Below are 22,431 nucleotides of genomic sequence, written 5' to 3'. Positions count from 1 at the left end.
GTAGTGTCTGCAATGATTTTTTTTCCTGCCTGCTTCTGTGTCCAGGGCACCACATCCTGACGGGATGATAGACTGCAGCCATGACCTTTTCTGCTGACCTGATGGTTCACTGTAGATTTTGTACATTGTGCGAGGATGCTGCACCAAACCTACAGTAGTCAAGTCAACTTTTATTGTCATTTCGACCATAACTGCTGGTACAGTGCATAGTAAAAATGAGACAATGTTTTTCAGGACCATGGTGTTACATGACACAGTACAAAAACTAGACTGAACTACGTAATAAAAAAAAAACACAGAGAAAGCTACGCTAGACTACAGACCTACACTGGACTGCATAAAGTGCACAAAAACAGTGCAGGCATTACAATAAATAATAAACAGGACAGTAGGGCAAGGTGTCAGTCCAGGCTTCGGGTATTGAGGAGTCTGATAGCTTGGGGGAAGAAACTGTTACATAGTCTGGTCGTGAGAGCCCGAATGCTTCGGTGCCTTTTCCCAGACGGCAGGAGGGAGAAGAGATTGTATGAGGGGTGCGTGGGGTCCTTCATAATGCTGTTTCCTTTGCGGATGCAGTGTGTAGTGTAAATGTCCGTGATGGCGGGAAGAGAGACCCCGATGATCTTCTCAGCTGACCTCACTATCCGCTGCAAGGTCTTCCGATCCGAGATGGTGCAATTTCCGAACCAGACAGTGATGCAGCTGCTCAGGATGCTCTCAATACAACCCCTGTAGAATGTGATGAGGATGGGGGGTGGGAGATGGTCTTTCCTCAGCCTTCGCAGAAAGTGGAGACGCTGCTGGGGTTTCTTTGCTATGGAGCTGGTGTTGAGGGACCAGGTGAGATTCTCCGTCAGGTGAACACCAAGAAATTTGGTGCTGTTTACGATCTTTACCGAGGAGCCATCGATGTTCAGTGGGGAGTGGTCGCTCCGTGCCCTCCTGAAGTCAACAACCATCTCTTTTGGTTTGTTCACATTAAGAGACAGGTTGTTGGCTCTGCACCAGTCCGTTAGCTGCTGCACCTCCTCTCTGTAAGCTGACTTGTCGTTCTTGCTGATGAGACCCACCACGGTCGTGTCATCGGCGAACTTGATGATGTGGTTTGAGCTGTGTGTTGCAGCACAGTCGTGGGTCAGCAGAGTGAACAACAGTGAACTGAGCACACAGCGCTGGGGGGCTCCGGTGCTCAGTGTGATGGTGTTGGAGATGCTGCTCCCGATCCAGACTGACTGAGGTCTCCCAGACAGGAAGTCTAGGATCCAGTTGCAGAGGGAGGTGTTCAGACCCAGTAGGCTCAGCTTTCCAATCAGTTTCTGAGGGATGATTGTGTTGAATGCTGAACTGAAGTCTATGAACAGCATCCGAATGTATGTGTCTTTTTTATCCAGGTGGGTTAGGGCCAGGTGGAGGGTGGTGGCAATGGCGTCATCTGTTGAGGGGTTGGGACGGTATGCAAACTACAGGGGGTCCAGTGAGGGGGGCAGCCTCATGACGAGCCTCTCGAAACACTTCATGATGATGGATGTAAGTGCAAAGGGACGGTAGTCATTGGTCAGGACACTGAAGACTTCTTCGGCACGGGGACGATGGTGGCGGCCTTGAATCACATTGAAACGGTGGCGCTGCTCAGGGAGATGTTGAAGATGTCAGTGAGGACATCTGCTAGCTGGTCTGCACATCCTCTGAGCACTCTGCCAGGGATGTTGTCTGGTCCGGCAGCCTTCTGTGGGTTGACCCTGCACAGGGTTCTTCTCACGTCGGCCATGGTGAGACACAGCACCTGGTCATTTGTAGAAGAGGTGGACTTCCTTGCCGCCACGTCATTTTCCGCCTCAAACTGGGCGTAGAAGTTATTCAGCGCATTTGGGAGGGAGGCATCACCTGCACAGTCAGGTGATGTTGTCTTGTAATTGGTGATGTCCTGGATGCCCTTCCACATGCGCCGCGTGTCGCCGCTGTCCTGGAAGTAACTGTGGATTCGCTGGGCGTGTGCACGCTTTGCCCCTCTGATGGCTCGGGACAGTTTGGCCCTTGCTGGTGTTAGAGCTGCCTTGTCACCTGCTCTGAAGGCGGAGTCGCGGGACCTCAGCAGCGCGCACACCTCTGCGGTCATCCATGGCTTCTGGCTGATGTGGTAATGGCTGATTGAGGATATTCTCTGTGATGGCAGTGTAGAATTGCACGAGGAAGTTCTGGGGAATGGGAATTTTACCGTATTCAGCAAGAAGTACATCCTCCGCTGTTTACTCCCCTCCCCTCCCCTCCCCATCTCCAATCTCAACCATGCTCAGATCTCTGTCCTCCTCCTCTGTTTTCCTCCTGAATGCCTTTAATTTTTATTTCTTTGTCTTTAAGCCAGCAACCCCTGATTTGTCTTGTGATTAGACCAGCGTTAAATCTACAATGACCAATTAACCTATCAACTGGTATACCTTTGGACTGTGGGAGGAAATCGGAGCTCCCAGAGGAAACTCATGCAGCCTTGGGAAAACATATGCAAACTCCAATCTCCTTACAGGCAGCGATGGAAATTGAACCTGTGATAAATAAGAATTTAAAAAACCATAAAATAAGATAAAAATAAATTAAAAAAAACAAAGAAGATAAAAATAAATTTTAAAAAAGAATAAATATATGTGTGATAAATAAGAATTTAAAAAACAGTGAAATGTCATTTGCATTCACAACTGACACCACCTAAGGCCGTGCTGGGGCAGCCCAGAGGTGTCTCACTCTGGTGCGAACATAGCAGACCTACAATGCTTGACAGAACAGCACAGAACACAGCAAGTAATAACAAGTCCCGTTTCTTTCCACCACATAGACCTCCAACCCCCCCCCCAGGGCAGGCAGTCTCTGGCCTCTCAGCCTCCAGTGGACTTGCAGATATCGGTGTTAGATTCCCCTGGTGCATTTGCAGACTCTGAGCTCTGCCAGTCAGGTCTCTGCTCTGTTTCTCTGTTTCCATTCTCTGTTGCTCAGCTCTCCGTTTCCATTCGAACCTGGGTATTGACCCAGGACTCACCGATGACAACAAGGGAGGGCCTCAAACTCTGGACTATCAGATGACAGGGCCCTGAAAATTAGGCCTTAAATTCCAGTCTCGCTGGGGGAGGGTCGGCGTTCTTTGTGCCTTCTGCCCACACAAAGTGCTTGTCTAACCATTTCAGCGATGGCCAAACTCTTTTATTTTCTAGCACTCTGCCTTCTAGATTCAAGTGTGTTTATCATGTACATTGAAACACGCAGTGAATTGTGTTGTTAACAACCAACATAACTGAGGATGTGCTGGGGGCAGCCCCAAGTTTTGCCACACATTCCAGTGCCAACATAGAATACCCACAATGCTTGGCAGAACAACACAGAACACAACAAGCGACAAAACATCAGAAAAGCAAGACATGTTCCTCCTCCCCACCCATGCACATACACAGTCCTTTACTCCCAGGGCAGGCCTCCAGTGCCTTGGACACACAGACACTGAGCCTTTGACTTCCCTCCCCATTTCACAGGCTCAGCTTTGGCCGATGGGCCCAGGTTTCCAATTTGACCCTCGGGCCTTGATCCTCGACGGCGATCCGAGGATATGGCATCCACCAAACACTGGGCTTTGAAGTCCGGACTCACCAATAACAGGACCCCAAATGCTAGGTCTCATCACGTCGATTTGTAAATCCTAGGGTTTAAACGCTCATCTAAATTTTGAAAGTATCTGCTTCTTGCCCCCCCCCCTTGGACATCCACCATTTAGGTAAGGGTTGAAGACCCAAAGTGTGGTTCAAACCCACAATTGCCACAGAACCACCACTGGAAAGTGCCTCAGTAATGGCGGTGGGTGATTATGGCCAGGTAGAGTTATTGGACAGAGAGTTTGCAGGGAATCAACTTGTCGACTGAAGGAAGATTACTTTCACATCTTGACCCAGTGCTTTCAAGTGTGGCCACTCAAAATAAGTACATTTATTATTAAAATATGTACGCGGTGTGCAACCCTGAGACTCATCCTCATGCAGACAGCCACCATGGAACCGTTCAGAGAAAAACATCGAACCCCTCCCCCCCCCAAAGCGCAAACGGCAAAAAAAAAAACGAGTGGATAGCCCACAGAATATTAAACATCAAACTTGCAGGGTCCTTGAAAGGTCAAGGAACGTTCAGTTCCATTAAATTTGGCGCTGTGTCATTCGCTGACTGCAGGCTGTAGAGCCAGTCCGCCCTGATTAAAACTGCACAAAATAGCAATAAAAATGCAGTAACCAGAAACACATGTAACATGAACTGTAGAGTCCAATCCAGGAACTGCCCTGACCCAAGACCCAAGACTCTGGCAGGAGGGAGCGAAAGGGAGACTGGCCGATCGCACCTGCTCGTCTTCTGTTCATGTCCTCATTGATTTCAGATTCTGTTGATATCCATATCCAACTAGTCAATTCTGTATCAAAAGTGCATTTCTTTGTTCAAAATTCAGAATGGTTGGTGACAGGGTCCACGCTTTTCTCCTTGTGCACGAAAAAATAAAGTGTGGTTGAGGAACGAGTGTAAGGCTTCAGAGTCCAGTAATCAGTAGCAACAATTGTATTAAGTGAACCTAATGTTCCTTTAGATCAGGAGTTCCCAACCTGGGGTCCATGGACCCCTTGCTTAATGGTGTTGGTCCATGGCATTAAAAAAAAATGGTTGGGAACCCCAGATGAATATACAAGACCCCCGGTGAAATGACAGTAAGACTCCAGTTTCTTGGAATGGCGGAGTTATTGCCAATTAAATCAAACTAAAATGTTTAGTTCTGGTTGCCACATTATAGGAAGGACATGGATGCTTTAGAGAGAGTGCAGAGAAGCTTTACCAGGATGATGCCTGGAACAGAGACCATGTCTTGTGTGAGCAAGATGGGGCTTTTCTCGTTGAAGTGAATGAGGATGAAAGATGATTTGCTAGAGGTGTACAAGCTAGATAGATTGGACAGCCGGAGACCTTTTTCCAGGGTAGACAAGGCTAATATGTGGGGGCATGATTTTTAAGTTGATTGGAGGAATGTAAAAGGCATCAGAGATAGTTTAAGAATGGTGGGTGTGTGAAATGCACTGCCAGGGGTGGTGGTAGAGGCAAATACATTAGGGACATTCAAGAGACTCTTAGATAGGCATATGGATGACAGAAAAAAAAGGAGGGAAGGGTTAGATTGATATTAGAGTCAGTTAAAGAGCCAAAGAGTCTGTATTGTGCCATATTGTTCAATGTCCTAAGTGCAGTACAGCACTAGACAACGAGTTTGCCCACTAACTGTATATTTTTATTAATCATAATTAAAACAACTCAGAGTAATACTCTAGTATCACCTGTGTTAGCTGTTTCACCGCCTCCAAAACTCATCGGGATGGGATGTTTGGTTGTGACCCATTCGTAGCTAGGGTTTGACATGGCCGCTTCTTCTCAGTCAGAATTGACAATTTCTGACTTGCCAATTTGTCAAGCAAATTCCTTCGACATTTGTTTGTCTCTGCAGTTACTGCTGTCGTCTTAAGAAACTTTTAAAAATACATTTCTTAAAACTTTCCAGTTATTGTTTTGATTTCACAGTTTATTATATGGACTAAAGTTGACTCCTTTTCTCCCCCCAATGTGCTTTCAGATTCTTGCAGGTTCTCATTATCGCCTTGGCCACCTGTCCACGGTTATCATCGTTTAGACTTGCGCGCTACTGCCCCGGTACCCAGTATCTCAGAACTGTCTGTCTTGGTATCTGGAATTGGGGGGGAGGGGAGGTACTCAGTGCAATTGTCTGGAGTGGAAAGTTACTGTGGCTACACTCAGTGGCCACTTTATTAGGTACACCTGCTTGTTAATCAGCCAACTGCGTGGTCAAGAGGTTCAGTTGTTGTTCAGACCAAATATCACAATGGGGAAGAAATGTGATCCAAGTTGCTTTGACCATTTTGGTGCCAGACAGGGTGGTTTGAGTATCTCAGAAACTAATGAACTCCTGGGATTTTCATGCTCAACATTCTTCAGTTTACAGAGAATGGTGCAAAAAAATGCCTTGATAATGAGAGAGGTCAGAGGAGAATGGCCAGATTGGTTCAAGCTGACAGGAAGGTGACTGTAACTCAAATAACCAGGAGTTACAATAGTGGTGTGCAGAAGAGCATCTCTGAACGCACTGCACATCGAACCTTGAGGTGGATGGGTTATAGCAGCAGAAAACCATGAACGTACACTCAGTGGCCACTTTATTAGGTACAGGAGGTACCTATTAGTATGGCCACATATCTTTTCCTCTTTTTGCACTATTTAAGTAATTTAATTTTCTTTATTTGTAACATACTATAAGGTTTCACTGCTAATGTAATGGACTCTCTGTAAAGATCCACTGCTAAGATAATGGTTTCTCTGTAGCAGCAATGTTTGGGTTATGACTAGAGATAACGACGCACATTAGCCAATGAGTGGGATGTTCTTTCTTGTGAGTCTGGGAGAGGGATTTTGCGGTCTTTTGCCAGGGAGGGATGAGGAGAGAAGAGCGGATGGAGAGAGTTGGTAGACCGCCGGACGGAGTGGACTTGGAGCGGGGGAGGTTGATGGTAGACGAATGGCCTTATCAGTGAGCTCTAACATTTGCACATTAGATTGTTTCATGAGAATGGGCTCTTTTGGACCAGAGAGCCAGAGGCGCCCAGTCCCCATGACCGGATTGCTTGGGGTCTCCGAGAGTCTCATAAGACACGTCCCCCTCCCTCGTTTGTCGAGCTGATCGGAGAAGTACGAGAAGAGGAGAATACGTCAGAGGCGTGGGCAACCTCCGTCAACAGAGTACAGTCCTCGGTAGTGGTCCCCTGCGGTGAAGTGACCACAGATAGCCTGCCCCGGGGAGTGGTAAAGGAGATCGTGGCAGAGTTGAGAACGGAAATGTTTTGACTGTTATCAGCGGGCGTGACCCCCCCCCCCCAATGGGGGGGGTGCGGATTCCCCAAGGGGGCAAACAATGCGGAGGGCTGCTGGCAGCGGGTGTCACACCAGAAAGAGAGTGAGCCCCCGGGTGCCTCAGCAGGGAGAGTCATTGGGGAAACTTAGAGGAGACCGAGTGAGGGAATGGCCTGGTGTCTCTGGGGGAGCACTTTCCCAGCAATGTACCAAGGAACTCCTGAAAGCGAAAGGCCCAATTCCTGAAGGCTTAGTGGGACCACGCTCCAGTGTGTCGCTACGAATAGAGGGAATTATGCTAAAGCTATACTCGACACTGTGTCGCAGGTCATGTTACTGTACTGTTCATTTTACAACCGGTATCTGAAGCATTTACCCTTGACACCATTCAGTGCACTGGAGATCTGGAGGCTTAGTGCTAGTGATTATCCATATGACGGTTATTTGTCAGTGAAGTTGGAGTTCTCAGAGGCCGATGTGGGAGTGTCTGGGGTCCTTGATACATTAGTGCTGGTTTGTCCGGACCCTGTTGAGAAGGGTGGTGTTTCAATTCTGGTGGGGACCGACACCACTCTTGTGAGGAGGCTCATGGGGGCCTGCAAAGAGAAGGCTGGCAAGAGCTTTCTGGGAACATTGCCTGTGCACCTGGGGTTTTGAGCTGCTTTTGAGGAGGTACGTGGCTGCATTAGGCCAGATACCAGATTTAGATGAGGGACTGTGTGGTTCACCCAGTCAGAGCCGATGGTGGTACGGCCCGGAGAAGTAGCGAGAGTGATGGGGTCCTCCAAATTTCCCGGAGTGCCTGAGGGCGAAGCCCTTTTAGTGGACGCTCCGGAAGACCACGAGGGGAAGTCGAGATTTCCTACTGGTGTACTGGTGAGGTCCAGATTGCAGAAGCCCTCGGTTGTACAGGAACGCAGGATGGCAGTGATTGTCAGAAACACTACGAAGAGGGAGGTCACCTTCAAGTGGGGGATGCCCCCGGCGCATCTGTTCCCGGTGACGGTCATGTCTGGTGTCCCTGTGAGACAAGCTGGGGAGAAACTATTAGAAAAAAGGGGAAGTTGACCGCTGAGTCATTCAGCTTCAGGGACTCCGTGGTTTCTGCAGGTTGGAAGAGGAGGCTGGCAGAGAAGATGTTGAAGCTGGAAGGTGTCTTTTCCACTGACGAGTTTGATATGGGTTGTTCCAAGAGTAGTCGTCACACTATCCAGGTGACTGAGGATACCCCGTTCAGAGAAAGTTCGCAGCAACTGGCCCCTGTGGAAGTGGAGGACGTTCGGCGGCATGTGTGTAAGTTGAAGGAAGCTGGGATCATCATCCAGTCCCAAAGTCAACCCTGCATTCCCAATAGTAGTGGCCTGAAAGAAGAATGGGAAGGTACAGATGTGTGCGGACTAAAGGACTCTGAACAGCCGCACCATCCCTGACGAGTATACTGTCCCGAGGATTGAAGATGCGTTGGCCTGTCTGAATGGTGTGAAGTGGTTCAGTGTGCTGGACTTGAGGAGTGGATATCACCAGATCCCCATGAGTGAGGCCGACAAAGAGAAAATGGCATTTATATGTCCCCTGGGATTTCTCCAGTTTGAAAGGATGCCTCAGGGCATCTCGGGAGCCCCTGCAACCTTCCAGCGGGCCATGGAGAAGACGGTGGGGGATATGATCTTGCTTGAGGTATTGGTGTATCTGGATGACCTCATAGTGTTTGGATCCACCTTGGAAGAACATGAAGCGAGGCTGCTGAAGGTTGAAGGTTTCCCTGGACAAGTGCCAGTTTTGCCTAACGTCTGTTAGCTATGTTGGGCACATAGACTCATGGATGGAGTAGCTACATATCCGACTAAGATAGAGGCGGTTACCACTTGGCCAAGACCCCAGACCGTGAGCGCTCTGCGCTCGTTCCTCGGGTTCTGTGCTTGCTATCGGAGGTTTGTGAAAGGCTATGCAAAAGTGAGTCACCCATTGAATCAGCTTCTGGCCGGTTATCCTTCCTTGGGGAAGAAAGGGAGGGGGATAAAGTACAGGAGGGTGGAGAGTATCTTAACCACTCGGAGCCCTTTGGTCCGAGGTGGGATGCAAAATGTGAGGAGGCCTTTCAGTCGCTGAAGGAGCTGCTGACCCAGGCACCGGTGCTGGCTTTCGGGGCCCCCCCGATTACCGTATGTACTGCACACAGATGCCAGCTGAGAGGGTTTAAGGGGGCGTCCTGTATCAGGATCAGGGCTCCGGGTTGAGGCCTGTTGCGTTTATCAGCCGGAGTCTGTTGCCCTCTGAGAGAAACTATCTGATGCGCAAGTTGTAATTTCTAGCGTTGAAATGGGCGGTGGTGGATAAGCTGGGTGACTACCTCTCTGGGGCCAAGTTTGAGGTGCGGCTGAACAACAACCCCCTAACTTGTATCCTGACCTCGGCGAAACTGGATGCCACAGGCCATCGGTGGTTGGCGGCGCTGTCTGCCGATGATTTCAGCCTGAAGTACCGGCTGGGAAGCAGGAATGTTGATGCTGATGCTTTGGCCCGACGTGTACATGAGGAGTGGGAGAGCGTTCCTGCCCCGGGGCTGAAGGCCATGTGTCAGTTTGCCATCACCATGGAGGCAGAGGAAAAGGAGGGGCAGGATCGAGTGGTAGATGAATTGGGGGCTTCTGATGACACCATTCCACAAGTTTACTCTAACCTGACTGCCCTGAAGACAAATCAGCTGCTGGAATTGCATTCTGGGGAAGTGGCAGCTGCTCAGTGAGATGATCCGGGCATTGGCACTATTTGGTTTGCGGTCGAAAAGGGAGACATGGCTCAGGCGGAGAGGATGAAACACACATCATTGCCTCCATTACTGAAAGAATGGCCTCGGTTGGAGTTGAAGAACCAGATCTTATACCAGGTCATCCCCAGGCCAGCCTTGGCGTTGCCAGCTGGTTCTGCCAAAGAAGTATCGGAAGATTGCGTTGAAGTCACTTCATGATGGTTCTAGACATTTGGGGGATGGAAAAGACCTGTGGCTTGCTCGGAGACAAGTTCTACTGGCCCCGGATGAAGTCGGTAGGTTGAAGAATACTGCAAGTCGTGCATTCGATACATACAGCGGAAGACACTGCCTACGCGGGCAGCTCCTTTATCCCACTTGCAGAGTGTGGGGCCTCTGGACCTGGTGTGTATGGCTTTCCTGTCAATAGAGCCAAGATGCCAGCAACATGGCGAATGTCTTAGTTATCATGGACCACTACACCAGATATACTTAGGCTTTTCCTACCAAGGACCAGAGGGCATCAACAGTGGCAAAAGTGTTATGGGAGAAGTATTTTGTTTATTATGGCCTTCCCAGGTGGATACATAGTGATCAGGGATGGGATTTCGAGAGCAGACTCATCCATGAGTTACTGAGCATGCTTGGAGTTGAGAAGTTGAGGACCACGCCCTATCACCCACAAGGTGATCCCCAGCCCAAGAGGTTGAATCGGACCTTGCCAGACATGCTGGGGACCCTGGAGATCAGCAGGAAGAGCAGGTGGAGTCAACATATTGGACATCTGGTTCACAGTTACAACTGTACATGAAATGAAACTACTGGGTACTTGCCATATTATTTGATGTTTGGGTGTGAGACAAGGTTGCCCATTGACATTTGGTTTGGGACTGACGAGGGTGACTTTACTCTCGAAGGTTTATCTGAAGTATGTGTCTGATTTGAGAAGGGAGCTGAAAAGGGCGTATGAATTGTCTGGAGTTGCAGCTGCCAAGCAGAATCAAGGAAATAAGAGGAGGTACGATCAAAAGGTGATGTTCTCCCAACTCCTGCCGGGAGACCGAGTCCTCATAAGGAATTTGGGGCTACCTGGAAAGCATAAATTGGCTGAGCGCTGGGCGGCTACACCCTATGTGATGGAGAGTCAGATGCCAAACGTACCAGTTTTCCGGGTGAAACCAGAGGAAGGGAAAGGGCCTGTCAAGATTCTCCATCGAAACCACCTGTTGCCCCTGGGACAAGAGGAGCAGGTTGACCCAGAGCCCAACTTGGAGCTTACACCTCGTAAGAGGACTCAGTGGAAATGCGGGATGACTGCAGGGCCCACAGCAGGCGAGGTTAGGCCGGCCCCCACCCCTGAAAGGGATACTGATTCGGAGGATGAGCACCTGGATTTGTGGTATATGCTGCCTTTCGCTAACTCCCCAGTGATTGAGGAAGAGACTCCCAGCCCTCCTTCCATTGAGTCAGATAGTGTGTGTGGGGGGGGGGGGGGGTGCTATTTGTGGGCAGCCTGGGTTGCAGAAAGACTCTGCAGGGGAGAAAACAGGGTTTGGCCGCGGGACAGAGGGTGGGCACGAGTGATAGACGGGGGAGGCCTCGCCAGGTGGACCGGGAGTATCCCCAGTAGTGTCTGAACCTGAAGAGTTAGATGAGGGGGTGCGGTGATCTCAGAGAATTAGGAGACCACCGGATAGGCTGGCCTACAGAGCACCAGGGGAACAGAATGTGACCCCTCCCATTTTGGGGAGCTTTGTCACTGCCTTTTACACCTGCGTTTTGTGTTTTGCAGGAAGGGTTGGCGAATTATCTCAACGTCATTTGGACATACTAAATTTGGTGGTGGGGGGGGGGGTAATGTAACACACTCTAAGGCTTCATTACTAACATAATGGCCTCTCTGTAATGTTCCACCGCTAAGGTAATGGTTCCTCTGTAGCAGCAATGTTTGGGCTATGACTAGAGATATTGGCGCACGTTAGCCAATGAGCGGGATGTTCTTCTTTCTTGTGTGTCTGGGAGAGGGATTTTGCGGTCTTTTGCCGGGGAGATATGAGGCGAGAAGAGGCGAACTGAGAGATTTGGTAGACTGCCAGACGGAATGGACTTGAAGCGAGGGTCTGAAGAGCAGCTACGATGGGAGGAGGTCAATGGTGGACGAACGGCCTTATCAGTGAGCTTCAGTGTTTGTGCATTAGGCTGTTTTATGAGCATATTCCCTTCTGTTTTTTGTTTCTTTACTAACCATATAGTCAAATTCAGAATTATAAAGCGCATATTGTGTTCTGTTCGTTATTTTGCGGTACTGAGTTGTAACGATGACGCATGGCGTAGCATCCACTGAACAAGATTTCTTAAGTTTGGTTGGGCCACGGGCTATCATCCCCTAGATTAAGCCGGTAGCCGAACTGAGAGTTACATATTTATACTGTATAGTTCAAAGTATGTTTACATTATACAACCTAGAGATTTGTCTTCTTGCAGACGGCCACAAAACAAGAAACCCAAAAGAACTCATAAAAAAAGACCGACAAATGCCCAATGTGCAGAGAAGGGGAAAAGAAAACAAATTGCGCAAGCAATTAAAGTGAGCAAATGGCATTTAGAACAAAAGTGAGTTTTTCGATACACAGCCGGAGCAGCCCTTAGCCTGCACCTCAGTGCAGCGAGGAGCTGAATAAACGCCGTGGAGCAGCCAACAGAACCGGCAAGGTCACCACCTCTGGTCCCGACACCCTGCCTTTCAGTCCATCCAGAGTGGCGTTTAAATTGTCCAAACGTTGGGTCGTTCCTCTCCCTGGAATCCGGGCTCTGTGGCGTCAATACGCGCTGGGCCTGGACGCCACCACCACGTTTCGGCCCGTACCGGACCTTTCCAAATCAGCCTGGTGCTTAAATCAATCCAACTGTGCTCTGGATTTAGGTGGATGGGCCTCAAACCTGCCTCTCCTCTGCTCCGATTTTGTTCCGCTCTGCTCGCCCTGACTCTATTTTGAATGCACCTCGACTTCGCCTCACACATGCACGATTTGACCCTCGACTTAGCCTTGCCTTTGCTTGCCTCTCCGTTGTTTGTGCTGATCATTTACCATAGTATTTTTAAAGAAAATGTGATCATTAATAAAATATTTAGTTGTGTTCCTTGCTTTGGTAACCACCAGTAATTAGTTGCTCACCCTCAGCAGTGCCAGTCTTAAACCTTATTGGAATTTATATACGCAACGCACACAAAATGCTGGTGAAACGCAGCAGGCCAGGCAGCATCTATAGGAAGAAGCACAGTCAATGTTTTGGACCAAGACCCTTAGTCCTGACGAAGGGTCTCGTCCCGAAACGTTGACTCTACTTCTTCCTATAAATGCTGCCTGGCCTGCTGTGTTCCACCAGCATTTTGTGTGTGTTGTTTGAATTTCCAGCATCTGCAGATTTCCTCTTGTTTGGAATTTATGTACTTTTTTATTCCTACATATTACAATGTACTACTGCTGCAAAACACACGCTGGTGGTATTATGCCGTTAGTCCTGATGAAGGGTCTTGGCCCGAAACGTCGACAGTGCTTCTCCCTATAGATGCTGCCTGGCCTGCTGTGTTCCACCAGCATTTTGTGTGTGTTGTTTGAATTTCCAGCATCTGCAGATTTCCTCTTGTTTGGAATTTATGTACTTTTTTATTCCTACATATTACAATGTACTACTGCTGCAAAACACACGCTGGTGGTATTATGCCGTTAGTCCTGATGAAGGGTCTTGGCCCGAAATGTCGACAGTGCTTCTCCCTATAGATGCTGCCTGGCCTGCTGTGTTCCACCAGCATTTTGTGTGTGTTGTTTGAATTTCCAGCATCTGCAGATTTCCTCTTGTTTGCCGGTGGTATTAAATGTGACTCGTATTCTGACTAGAACCGGTTGTATACTTTTTAGTCAGAATTGGCTACGTACTTTTGGTGTACAGGTGTCCCCCTTTTTCCGAACGTTCGCTTTACGATACCTCGCTGTTACGAAAGACCTACATTAATTACCTGTTTTCACTACCAGAAGGTGTTTTCACTGTTATGGAAAAAAGGCAGTGCACGCCCCAAGCAGCCAAGCTCCTCCCCCGGAACTGCATTCTAGCCGCCATTGCTTAAACACATGCTTCTGAGCATCTGTACTTTATCTTGATTTATTTTGTGCATCCGTTAGCAAGATGAGTTCTAAGGTATCGGAAAAGCCTGAAAGAGCTCATAAGGGTGTTACAACTTAACGTAAAACTAGACATAATTAAGCGTTTCGATCGTGGTGAACGAAGTAAGGACAAAGTGAGTTTGGCTTGTGGAAGTTGACGAAGATGATGTTGAAGAGGTTTTGGCATCCCATGACCAAGAACTGACAGATGAAGAGCTGATGCCATTGGAAGAGGAAAGGATAACAATCGAAACTGAACATGGTAGCGAACGGCCCGAAAGTGAAGTCATCCAGGAACTGAACGTGAAGCAATTGCATGAGATTTTCGCTGCGATTGACAACGCTGCAATGATTGCAGAAAAGTAGGACTTTAATTTTGAAAGGGTACGTAGCTTTAGGGCATATTTGCAGGATGGGTTGAGTGCTTACAAAGAACTGTATGATAGAAAAATGCGCAAGGCTAAGCAGTCAAGCACACTGTCGTTTTTCAAGCCTTCCACATCAGTCACAGCAGACGATGAACGTTAACCTTTGTCATCAAGGCAGGCAGACATAGGAGAAGGTGACCTGCCTGCCCTGATGGAAACGGACAACGATGAGATGACACCCCAGTCTCCTCTACCTCCCACCACCCCAACCTCCGATGACTCAGCCTAACATCAGTGTGCTCGCTGTCTTCCCGATTCCGGTAAGTGATACTACACTGGACTTACATTATTTCTATTTTATATAGGCTGTGTATTTTTATGTGTTATTTGGTATGATTTGGCAGCTTCATAGCTTAAAGGTTACTGGAGAGAGTGTTTCTGTCGAGAGCGCTTGCGTGAGATTTTCACTACGGTGGACAGTGCTGCAATAACATAGAAAAGTATTCCCACTTTATATAAGCTGTGTATTTATCAGATCATTTCTGCTTTTACTATATGTTACTGTTATTTTAGGTTTTATGTGTTATTTGGCATGTTATTTTTTGGGTCTGGGAACACTCACAAATTTTTCCCATATAAATAAATGGTAATTGCTTCTTCACTTTACAACATTCCGGCTTACGAACCATTTCATAGGAATGCTGTACCTTTGGATGACGGGGGAAACCTGTATCTGAATTGTACAAATTCAACAGAACACTTTGTACTTTGAAGTTCAAAAACCAGAATCAGACTCTTGCTTAATATTGCCGGGTTATGTTGTGAAATATGTTGTTTGGCAGCAGCAGTACAATGCAATCATAATAATAAAATTACAATTTTTTTTGTGTGTGTGTGTGTGTGTATGTATGTATATATAATTATGTGTGTATATATTTAATTAAGTAATGCAAAAGGAAAGCAGAAAATTAGGTAGTTTTCAGGGGTTCATTGTCCATTTGGAAATTGGATGGCAGAGGGGAAGAAGCTGTTCCTTAAACATCGAGTGTGCACCTTCAGGCTCCTATATCATCTCCTTGATGATAACAGTGAGGACTGGGTGCTAGGGGTCCTTAATGACAGACGCTGCCTTTTTGAGGCATCTCCATTTGAAGATGTCCTTGGTTCTGGGGATGCTAGCTGGCTGAGTTTTCAACTTTCTGCAGCTGTTTCTGAGCCTGTGCAGTGGTGCCTCCGGACTAGCTGGTGATGCAACCAGTCGGAATGGTCGTCACGTTACGTTCATCTGCTCTTTATCATCCTGTTCTCTACCTCATTAATTACATTCCAGAAATGAAGCCTTTCAGCTTTCAATCTACCTCCGTGTGTTTATAGCTCCTCTTTGATTAGGAAGACAGGAGAAAGTCTGCAGAAGCTGGAAATCCAGAGCAACACACACACACAGTACTGGAGGAACTCAGCAGGTCTATTGGGGGGGGGGGGGGGGGGAGATAAACTGTCGACGTTTCAGGCCAAGACCCTGATGGTCTGCTGAGTTCCTCCATCATTCTGTCTGATCAGGGAGATGTCAGTAAGGCATCTGACCGCAAGACCCAGTAAAGGATTGTGAGGACTGCTGAGTGGATCATTAGAGATATTTATCAATCAAGAGCACTGCATCCACATGGCTCATTGCATTATTAAGGGTCCTCACATCATCCAATAATCTCTTTGACCTCTTATCAACAGGCAGGAGGTCCTATAGTAGAAGGACTTGTCTTACTAGGGTACCGTTAGAATCATAGTAAAGTACAGCAGAGAAATAGGCCCTTCAGCCTGTTTAGTCCATGCTGTCTTTTAACTGCTTACTGCCATCAACCTGCACCGGGACCATGGTCCTCCATACCCCTACCACCCATGTACCTATCCAAACTTCTCTTAAATGTTGGAATCGAGCTCGCATGCACCACTTGAGCTGGCAGCTCATTACACACTCTCACCACCCTCTGAGTGACCCTCATGTTCCCCTTAAACTTTTCACCTTTCACCCTCAGCCCTCAGGACAAGGTCTGTTGGGGTGGGAAACAACTTCTTCCCCCCAGGCCGCGAGACTGCTGAACTCCCTGCCACTATGCAGGCCTCATCACTTATAAAGCACCAAGAGCATTATCCTGTTTGCTTTTGACTTGTGCCACATATGCTCCTTATGCGAAATGTCAATCTTCTGGCATATATTTTATTCTTTGTTAATTTATTTGAGGTAATATTACTCAGTGTGAGTGATGAATCTAGATCCAGAGGAGTGTTTTCTTTGTTTGATGTACACCTATACGGTTGAACTTGAACTTGGATACGGTAACTAGGGATTCTGTCTCCAGTTACTGTGTTTACTGTGCACAGTAAACCCCAAATCTGAGACCAGCTACAGCCTTAGAAAGCAGATTGCGAATGCAGTTACTTGGCTGATTTTTAAACCACTTCTAAACCCAACTATTGGCAGTGGCTTTTTGCCCCCGACACAGCTGGGGGTGCAAGCCGCACTTCAGAGTCCATGAGACGTACCGCAGAACCAGGCCATTCGGCCCATCTAGTCTGCTCTGCCATTCGGTCACGGCTGATTTATTATCCTTCAGCCCCCCCCCCCCCATTCTCTTGCATTCCTCCCTTTGCTCTTCCGCATCGAGCTGTTGCTTTTCCACTCTCGTTGTTGCAGGAATGATTCCCCCTCCCCTCCTCCAGCCTCCGTGTCAAAGTAGATCATGGTCTCTGGGGCTTTGCTGTTGCTTATATGGTGGGGGGGGGGGGGCTAATGCTTTTGCTGGAGCAAGTGGGGGGAGGGAGAGGTTGGTGCTTTGCTGCTGTTTGTGCACGTGAGGTGGGAGGGGGTCTTTGGAGTTGTAATGGTTTCTGTCATTCATTCTTTGGGGTTTTTAATTCTGTGGGTGTGGGAAGAGTAGGAATTTCAGGTTGTATACTGTGCAGGTCATCTGATATTAAACTGAGCTATTGAATCGCTCAGCCTCTGCTTTAAATACACCCATTGACTCAGTCTCCACGGCTGTCTGTGGCAGAGAATCCCACTGATTCACCACCCTCTGGGTAAAAAAATCCTCCTCATCCCTGTTGGACTTCCATCAGACCACTGGCAAGTGGTAAGAGTGGGCTCCCTCACCTCTGCCCCCTCTGCCCCTCAACACAGGAGCCTCTTGGCTGTCTCCTAAGCCCCCTCGTTTACTCTCTGTATAACCTTGACCGTGTCGCCACCCACAGCTCTAATCTGCTAATTAAATTTGCTGGCGATACGACATTGATTGACCCTATCTCAAATGATAACAATGCAGCCTACAGAGAAGAACTCATCACCCCGACCCAGTGGTGTCAAGAAAACAACCTCCCTCTCAGTGTTGTGAAAACAAAGTGGCTTATTATGCACTACAGGAGGAATGGAGATGGGCTAACCCCTATTGACATCAGTAGCTCTGGGGTTGAGAGGGTAAACAGCTTTAAGTTCCTCGGCATCCACATCACTGAGGATCTCACGTGGTCTGTACACACCAGCTGTGTGGTGAAAAAAGCACAACAGCACCTCTTTCAGCTCAGACGGTTGAAGAAGTTTGACATGAGTCCCCAAATCCTAAGAACCTTTCTACAGGGGCACAACTGAGAGCATCCTGACTGGCTGCATCACTGCCTGGTATGGGAACTGTACCTCCCTCAATCGCAGGACTCTGCAGAGAGTGGTGTGGACAGCCCAGCGCATCTGTAGTTGTGAACTTCACATGATTCAGGACAGTTACAGAGACGGGTGCATAAAAAGGGCCCAAAGGATCATTGGGGACCCAAGTCACCCCCAACCACAAAATGTTCCAGCTGCTACCATCCAGGAAACGGTACCGCAGCATAAAAGCCAGGACCAACAGGCTCTGGGACAGCTTCTTCCACCAGGCCATCAGACTGATTAATTCATGCTGATACAGTTGTATTTCTATGCTATATTGACTGTCCTGTTGTACTATTTATAACAAATTATTATAAATTGCACATTGCACATTTAGATGGAGAGGTAACATAAAGATTGTTACTCATGCATGTGAAGGGTGTAAGAAATAAAGTCAAATCAATTCAATTCTAAAAGAACGTCTTTGTATTCTGAGGCTGTGACCTCTAGTCCTAGACTCCTCCACTGAAGACTAGGCTGACATGGCCTTGAAATGGCCGTCCATTGTGTGGCTGTAAAACATCCCAACGTACTGCTTGGATAGAGAGCTGCCCCTCGACCCACAGTTTATGGTCAACCTTTGCTCAACATTGCGTTTGTCTGGTGGCTATCTAACAGCTGTTAGTGGAAGCTTTCTATTGAACTGCATCTGCCATCTCTCAGCCCCGATCTGCATCCTGTCAATGTCCCATTTTAACCTATGCCAACCTTCTACATTCTAAACAACACCAAGCTTCATGCCATCTGCAAGATGTGACCGATTTCTGATTAGCTCATTCATTACGTGCTGTGTCGTAGATAGTTTCCACTGAATTTATCTACCTGTTTGGGTGGTGGGGTGGAGATAAGTCTCTACCAAAGGAGGTGTAAGACCCTCCTTCCTTTCTCTAGCCTGCAGGTCACCCTTGGGCAAGGTGTAACACCTGCTTAGCCCCTGATCAAGGTCATGTGAAGCCAGGGGAGCAGGTGGTGGATGGTCGTACGAGCAGCCGGTGCATATCACAAGTCCTGGTTATGTGACCACTGACGCCAGGCAGACAATCTCTGAAGAGTATTGATAACGGCTGGGATCACCCGTCTTGTAAAGACACTGCCCAGGAGAAGGCAATGGCAAACCACTTCTGTAGAATAAAATGGTGACATGGACACAGGGTTGGGATGGACAGAGAGAGAGTTTAAAGCACTTTGAGATGTCTTAATATTGAAAAGTAACAAAGAATACAGGAAGCTTTTTTTATTGGTCTTCAGCATATACCTGATTGTGCATCGGGGGATTTGGAGGAGGTGGTAGTGAGAGTGGGCAACTCATTCCATTCCCCCCCCCCCCCATCGCTGGGAATCCTAGAAGCAGGTGGGGTTTTGGTTGTGTGGGGAGGGGACCTTTGGTACCTGTGGCAGGGATGGTGTCCATGACCCTGGGGAGGGCAATAGGAGTTTGAGCCCAATTGATGCTTTGGCATGAGAGAGCCTACAGTGGCTTTCCCCTGCTCCTTTGATCCCCAATGATCACAGCCCGGACGGATGCAGCGATGGTGTGGCTTCAGCTACACGACGGGGTGGGATGTAAATCTGAGACATTATAAGGCACTTTTGAGGCCTCACTTGGCGTGTTCTGAGCAGTTTTGGGCCCCTTACCGAAGGAAGGATGTGCTGGTGTTGGAGAAGGTTCAAAGGAGGTTCACAAAAATGATTCTGGGATTGAAAGGCTTATCATATGAGGAGCATTTGATGGCTCTGGGCCTGTACTGTCTGGAATTCAGAATGAGGGGTGACTTCATTGAAACCTATCGAATGTTGAAAGGCCTCGATAGAGTGGATGTGGAGAGGATGTTTCCTATGGTAGGAGAGTCTAGGACTAGATGGCACAGCCTCAGAATAGAGGGGCGTCCTTTTAGAAAGGAGATGAGGAGGAATTTCTTCAGCCAGAGAGTGGTAAATCTGTGGAATTCATTGGGTATATTTAAGATAGAGGTTGATAGATTCTTGATAGTCAGGGCATGAAGGGATACAGGGAGAAGTCGAGATTGGGGCTGAGAGGGAAATGGATCAGCCATGATGGAATGGCAGAGCAGACTCGATGGGCCAAATGGCCTAATTCTGCTCCTATGCTCTTAACCTGATTCTGCTGATTGTTGTCTTTGTCTGCCTGTTGCTGACTCTGCCTGTCTCTCTCTCTCTTCTCTCTAGGCTTCGTCATCGGCCAGGCGGGGTTCTTCGAAGCGCTGCTGATGCTGGTAGTGGCCTATGTCATCATTAGCCTGACGGTGTTATCGGTGTGCGCGATCTCCACCAACGGAGCGGTGAAAGGTGGCGGAGCGTACTGTATCCTTTTACCAAAGCTGTTGATGTGTCTGCCATCCACCATGGACGGGTCTTCAAGAACCCTAGGCCTTCCTGAGACTCGCGTTGACTCTGCCAAATGTTCTCAAGTCAAAGTAAAGTTGTCCTCAAAAAGTGTGTGTGTGTGAGAGACCATGTAGTATTTTGAGATTCTTTACAGGAAAATAAATACAGCTGAATTTAAATTTAGTAACATTTATGGAAAAACTACAGAGACAGCAAAAAAGATGTTTTCTCAAAGAGGAAATGGCTAGTACAAGGGGGCAAAATTTTAAGTTGATTGGAGCAAAGTGATGTCTCAGGTAAGTTCACAGGGAGTGGTGGGTGCATAGAACACCCTGCTAGGGGTGATGGTAGAGGCATTTAATAAACCCTTAGATAGGCACATGGTGGCAGCATAGTGGTTACCACAGTGCTTTGCAGGTTCGATTCCTGCCGCTGCCTGTGAAGATTTTTTGTACATTTGCCCTGTGACTGTGTGGGTTTCCTCCGGGTGCTCCAGTTTCCTCCCGCAGTCCAAAACCCTACCAGCTGGTAAGTTAATTAGTAATTGTAAATTGTCCTGTAGTTTGGCTAGGTTAAATCAGCGACTGCTGGGCAGCGTGGCTTGAAGGGTTGAAAGTGCCTATTCTGTGCTTCAGTAAGTAAATAGATAATAGAAATATGGAGGGTTATGTAACAAGGAAGGGTTGGATTGATCATGCAGTATGTTGGTAAAACATCATTGGGTTGAAGGGCCTGTACCATGCAGTGGTGCTCTGTGTTCTATTTATTACATTATTTCTGAGCTACAATATCAACGTTATTTAGAAGTAATGCCGGAGGTAGATTTTCTTACTAAACACCGTTTGGTGAGTGTGTGGAACACCCTGCCAGCGGTGGTGGAAGAGGCAGATGCATTGGGGATATTTAAGGAGCTCTTAGATAGGCATATGGATGAGGGAAAAATGGAGGGTTATGTAGGAAGGAAGTCTGATCTTGGAGTTGGTTTAAAAAGTCAGCACAACATCGTGGGCTAAAGGGCCTGGGCTGTGCTGTTATGTACAGGTGTCTCCCCCCCCCCCCCCCCACAAAGGTAGAGCGTTCCTGCGAAACCTTTCTTAAGCTGAAATGGCGTAAAGTGAAGAACCATTAATTTACATGGGAAAAATTTTCGTAAATGCGTAAACAGGTGACTAATGTAGGCCTTTTGTAAAAGCGAAGTGGCGTAAAGCGAACATTCGTAAAGCGGGGGGCACCTGTACTATGTAAATTGTGCAAATAATAACAAATGGAAAGTAATAAAAAGATTTAATAAAAAGATTTAAAAAGAAAGGAAAGTAAATGTGAGGTGTGGAATCCTTGAAAGTGAGAGGGTAGTTTGTGGAATCAGTTCAGCATGGAGGTGAGTGAAGTTATCTGCACTGGTTCAGGAGCCTGATGGTTGAGGGGTGATTTCTGTTCCTGAACCTGGTGGTGTGGGACCTAAGGCTCCCGTACCTGCTGCCCGATGGCAGGAGGGAGAAGAGAGCGTGGCCTGGATGGTGGGGGTCCTTGATAATGGGGCTTGCTTTCTCCAACACTAGTAAAATCAAAACAATATGCACCAATCTATCTTGTGAACCATTACACATTCGGATAAATACAAGACCCTACGCACTAATGTGGGTGTAAAGCGCAGGTTCAAATCAAATCAAATTTAATTATCATTCAACCATACATGGATACAGCCGAACGAGACAGCGTTCCTCTGGGGCCAAGATGTAAAACACATTCAAAATAGTGAGAAAGAGAGGGGAAAAAAAACATAGTCACACAAGAAAAGACATTTTTAGTCCAAGACCCTGAGCGATTAGTCCCACAAATTGATGGTTTCTGGCAACCCAGCCTGTAATTCCACCAGTCGAGCACTGGAGGGCAGCACTGATGGAGAAGCCACCCCAATGAACACAGACACCACCACGGTACACTGCCTCCAGCATCTCCTCATTTGGACAGCCCAACCTTTTTTATGTCATGGACCAATACCATTAGGCAAGGGGTCTACGGACCCCCAAGATGGAAACCCCCGGTCTAAAGGAAGCTCTGATTCAGATACCTTGAAGTGAGGCACATTGAGGGTGGTTGCTAAAGGAATTGGGATTGGGTTCCATAAGTAGGTAGGTTATCTGGGTAATGAAATAGGCTTTTTTCCACTGAGGTAGGTCGAGA

General features: G+C 47.8%; 1 protein-coding gene across 1 annotated transcript in view; it reads left to right on the top strand.

Moving 5' to 3' along the window:
• slc12a9 (solute carrier family 12 member 9) overlaps positions 1-22,431 on the top strand; it is a 118,683-nt gene that overhangs the window by 44,317 nt on the left and 51,935 nt on the right. Inside the window, exon 2 of the mRNA XM_073048856.1 lies at positions 20,089-20,223. Coding sequence (XP_072904957.1) covers positions 20,089-20,223 — 135 coding nt within the window. The remainder of the gene's footprint in view (positions 1-20,088; positions 20,224-22,431) is intronic.

The sequence above is a fragment of the Hemitrygon akajei genome, chromosome 6 (assembly GCF_048418815.1).
Source record: "Hemitrygon akajei chromosome 6, sHemAka1.3, whole genome shotgun sequence".
NCBI classification, from domain to species: domain Eukaryota; kingdom Metazoa; phylum Chordata; class Chondrichthyes; order Myliobatiformes; family Dasyatidae; genus Hemitrygon; species Hemitrygon akajei.
Note: the sequence above shows the minus strand (reverse complement) of the source record. Positions and strands in the feature narration are given on the sequence as shown.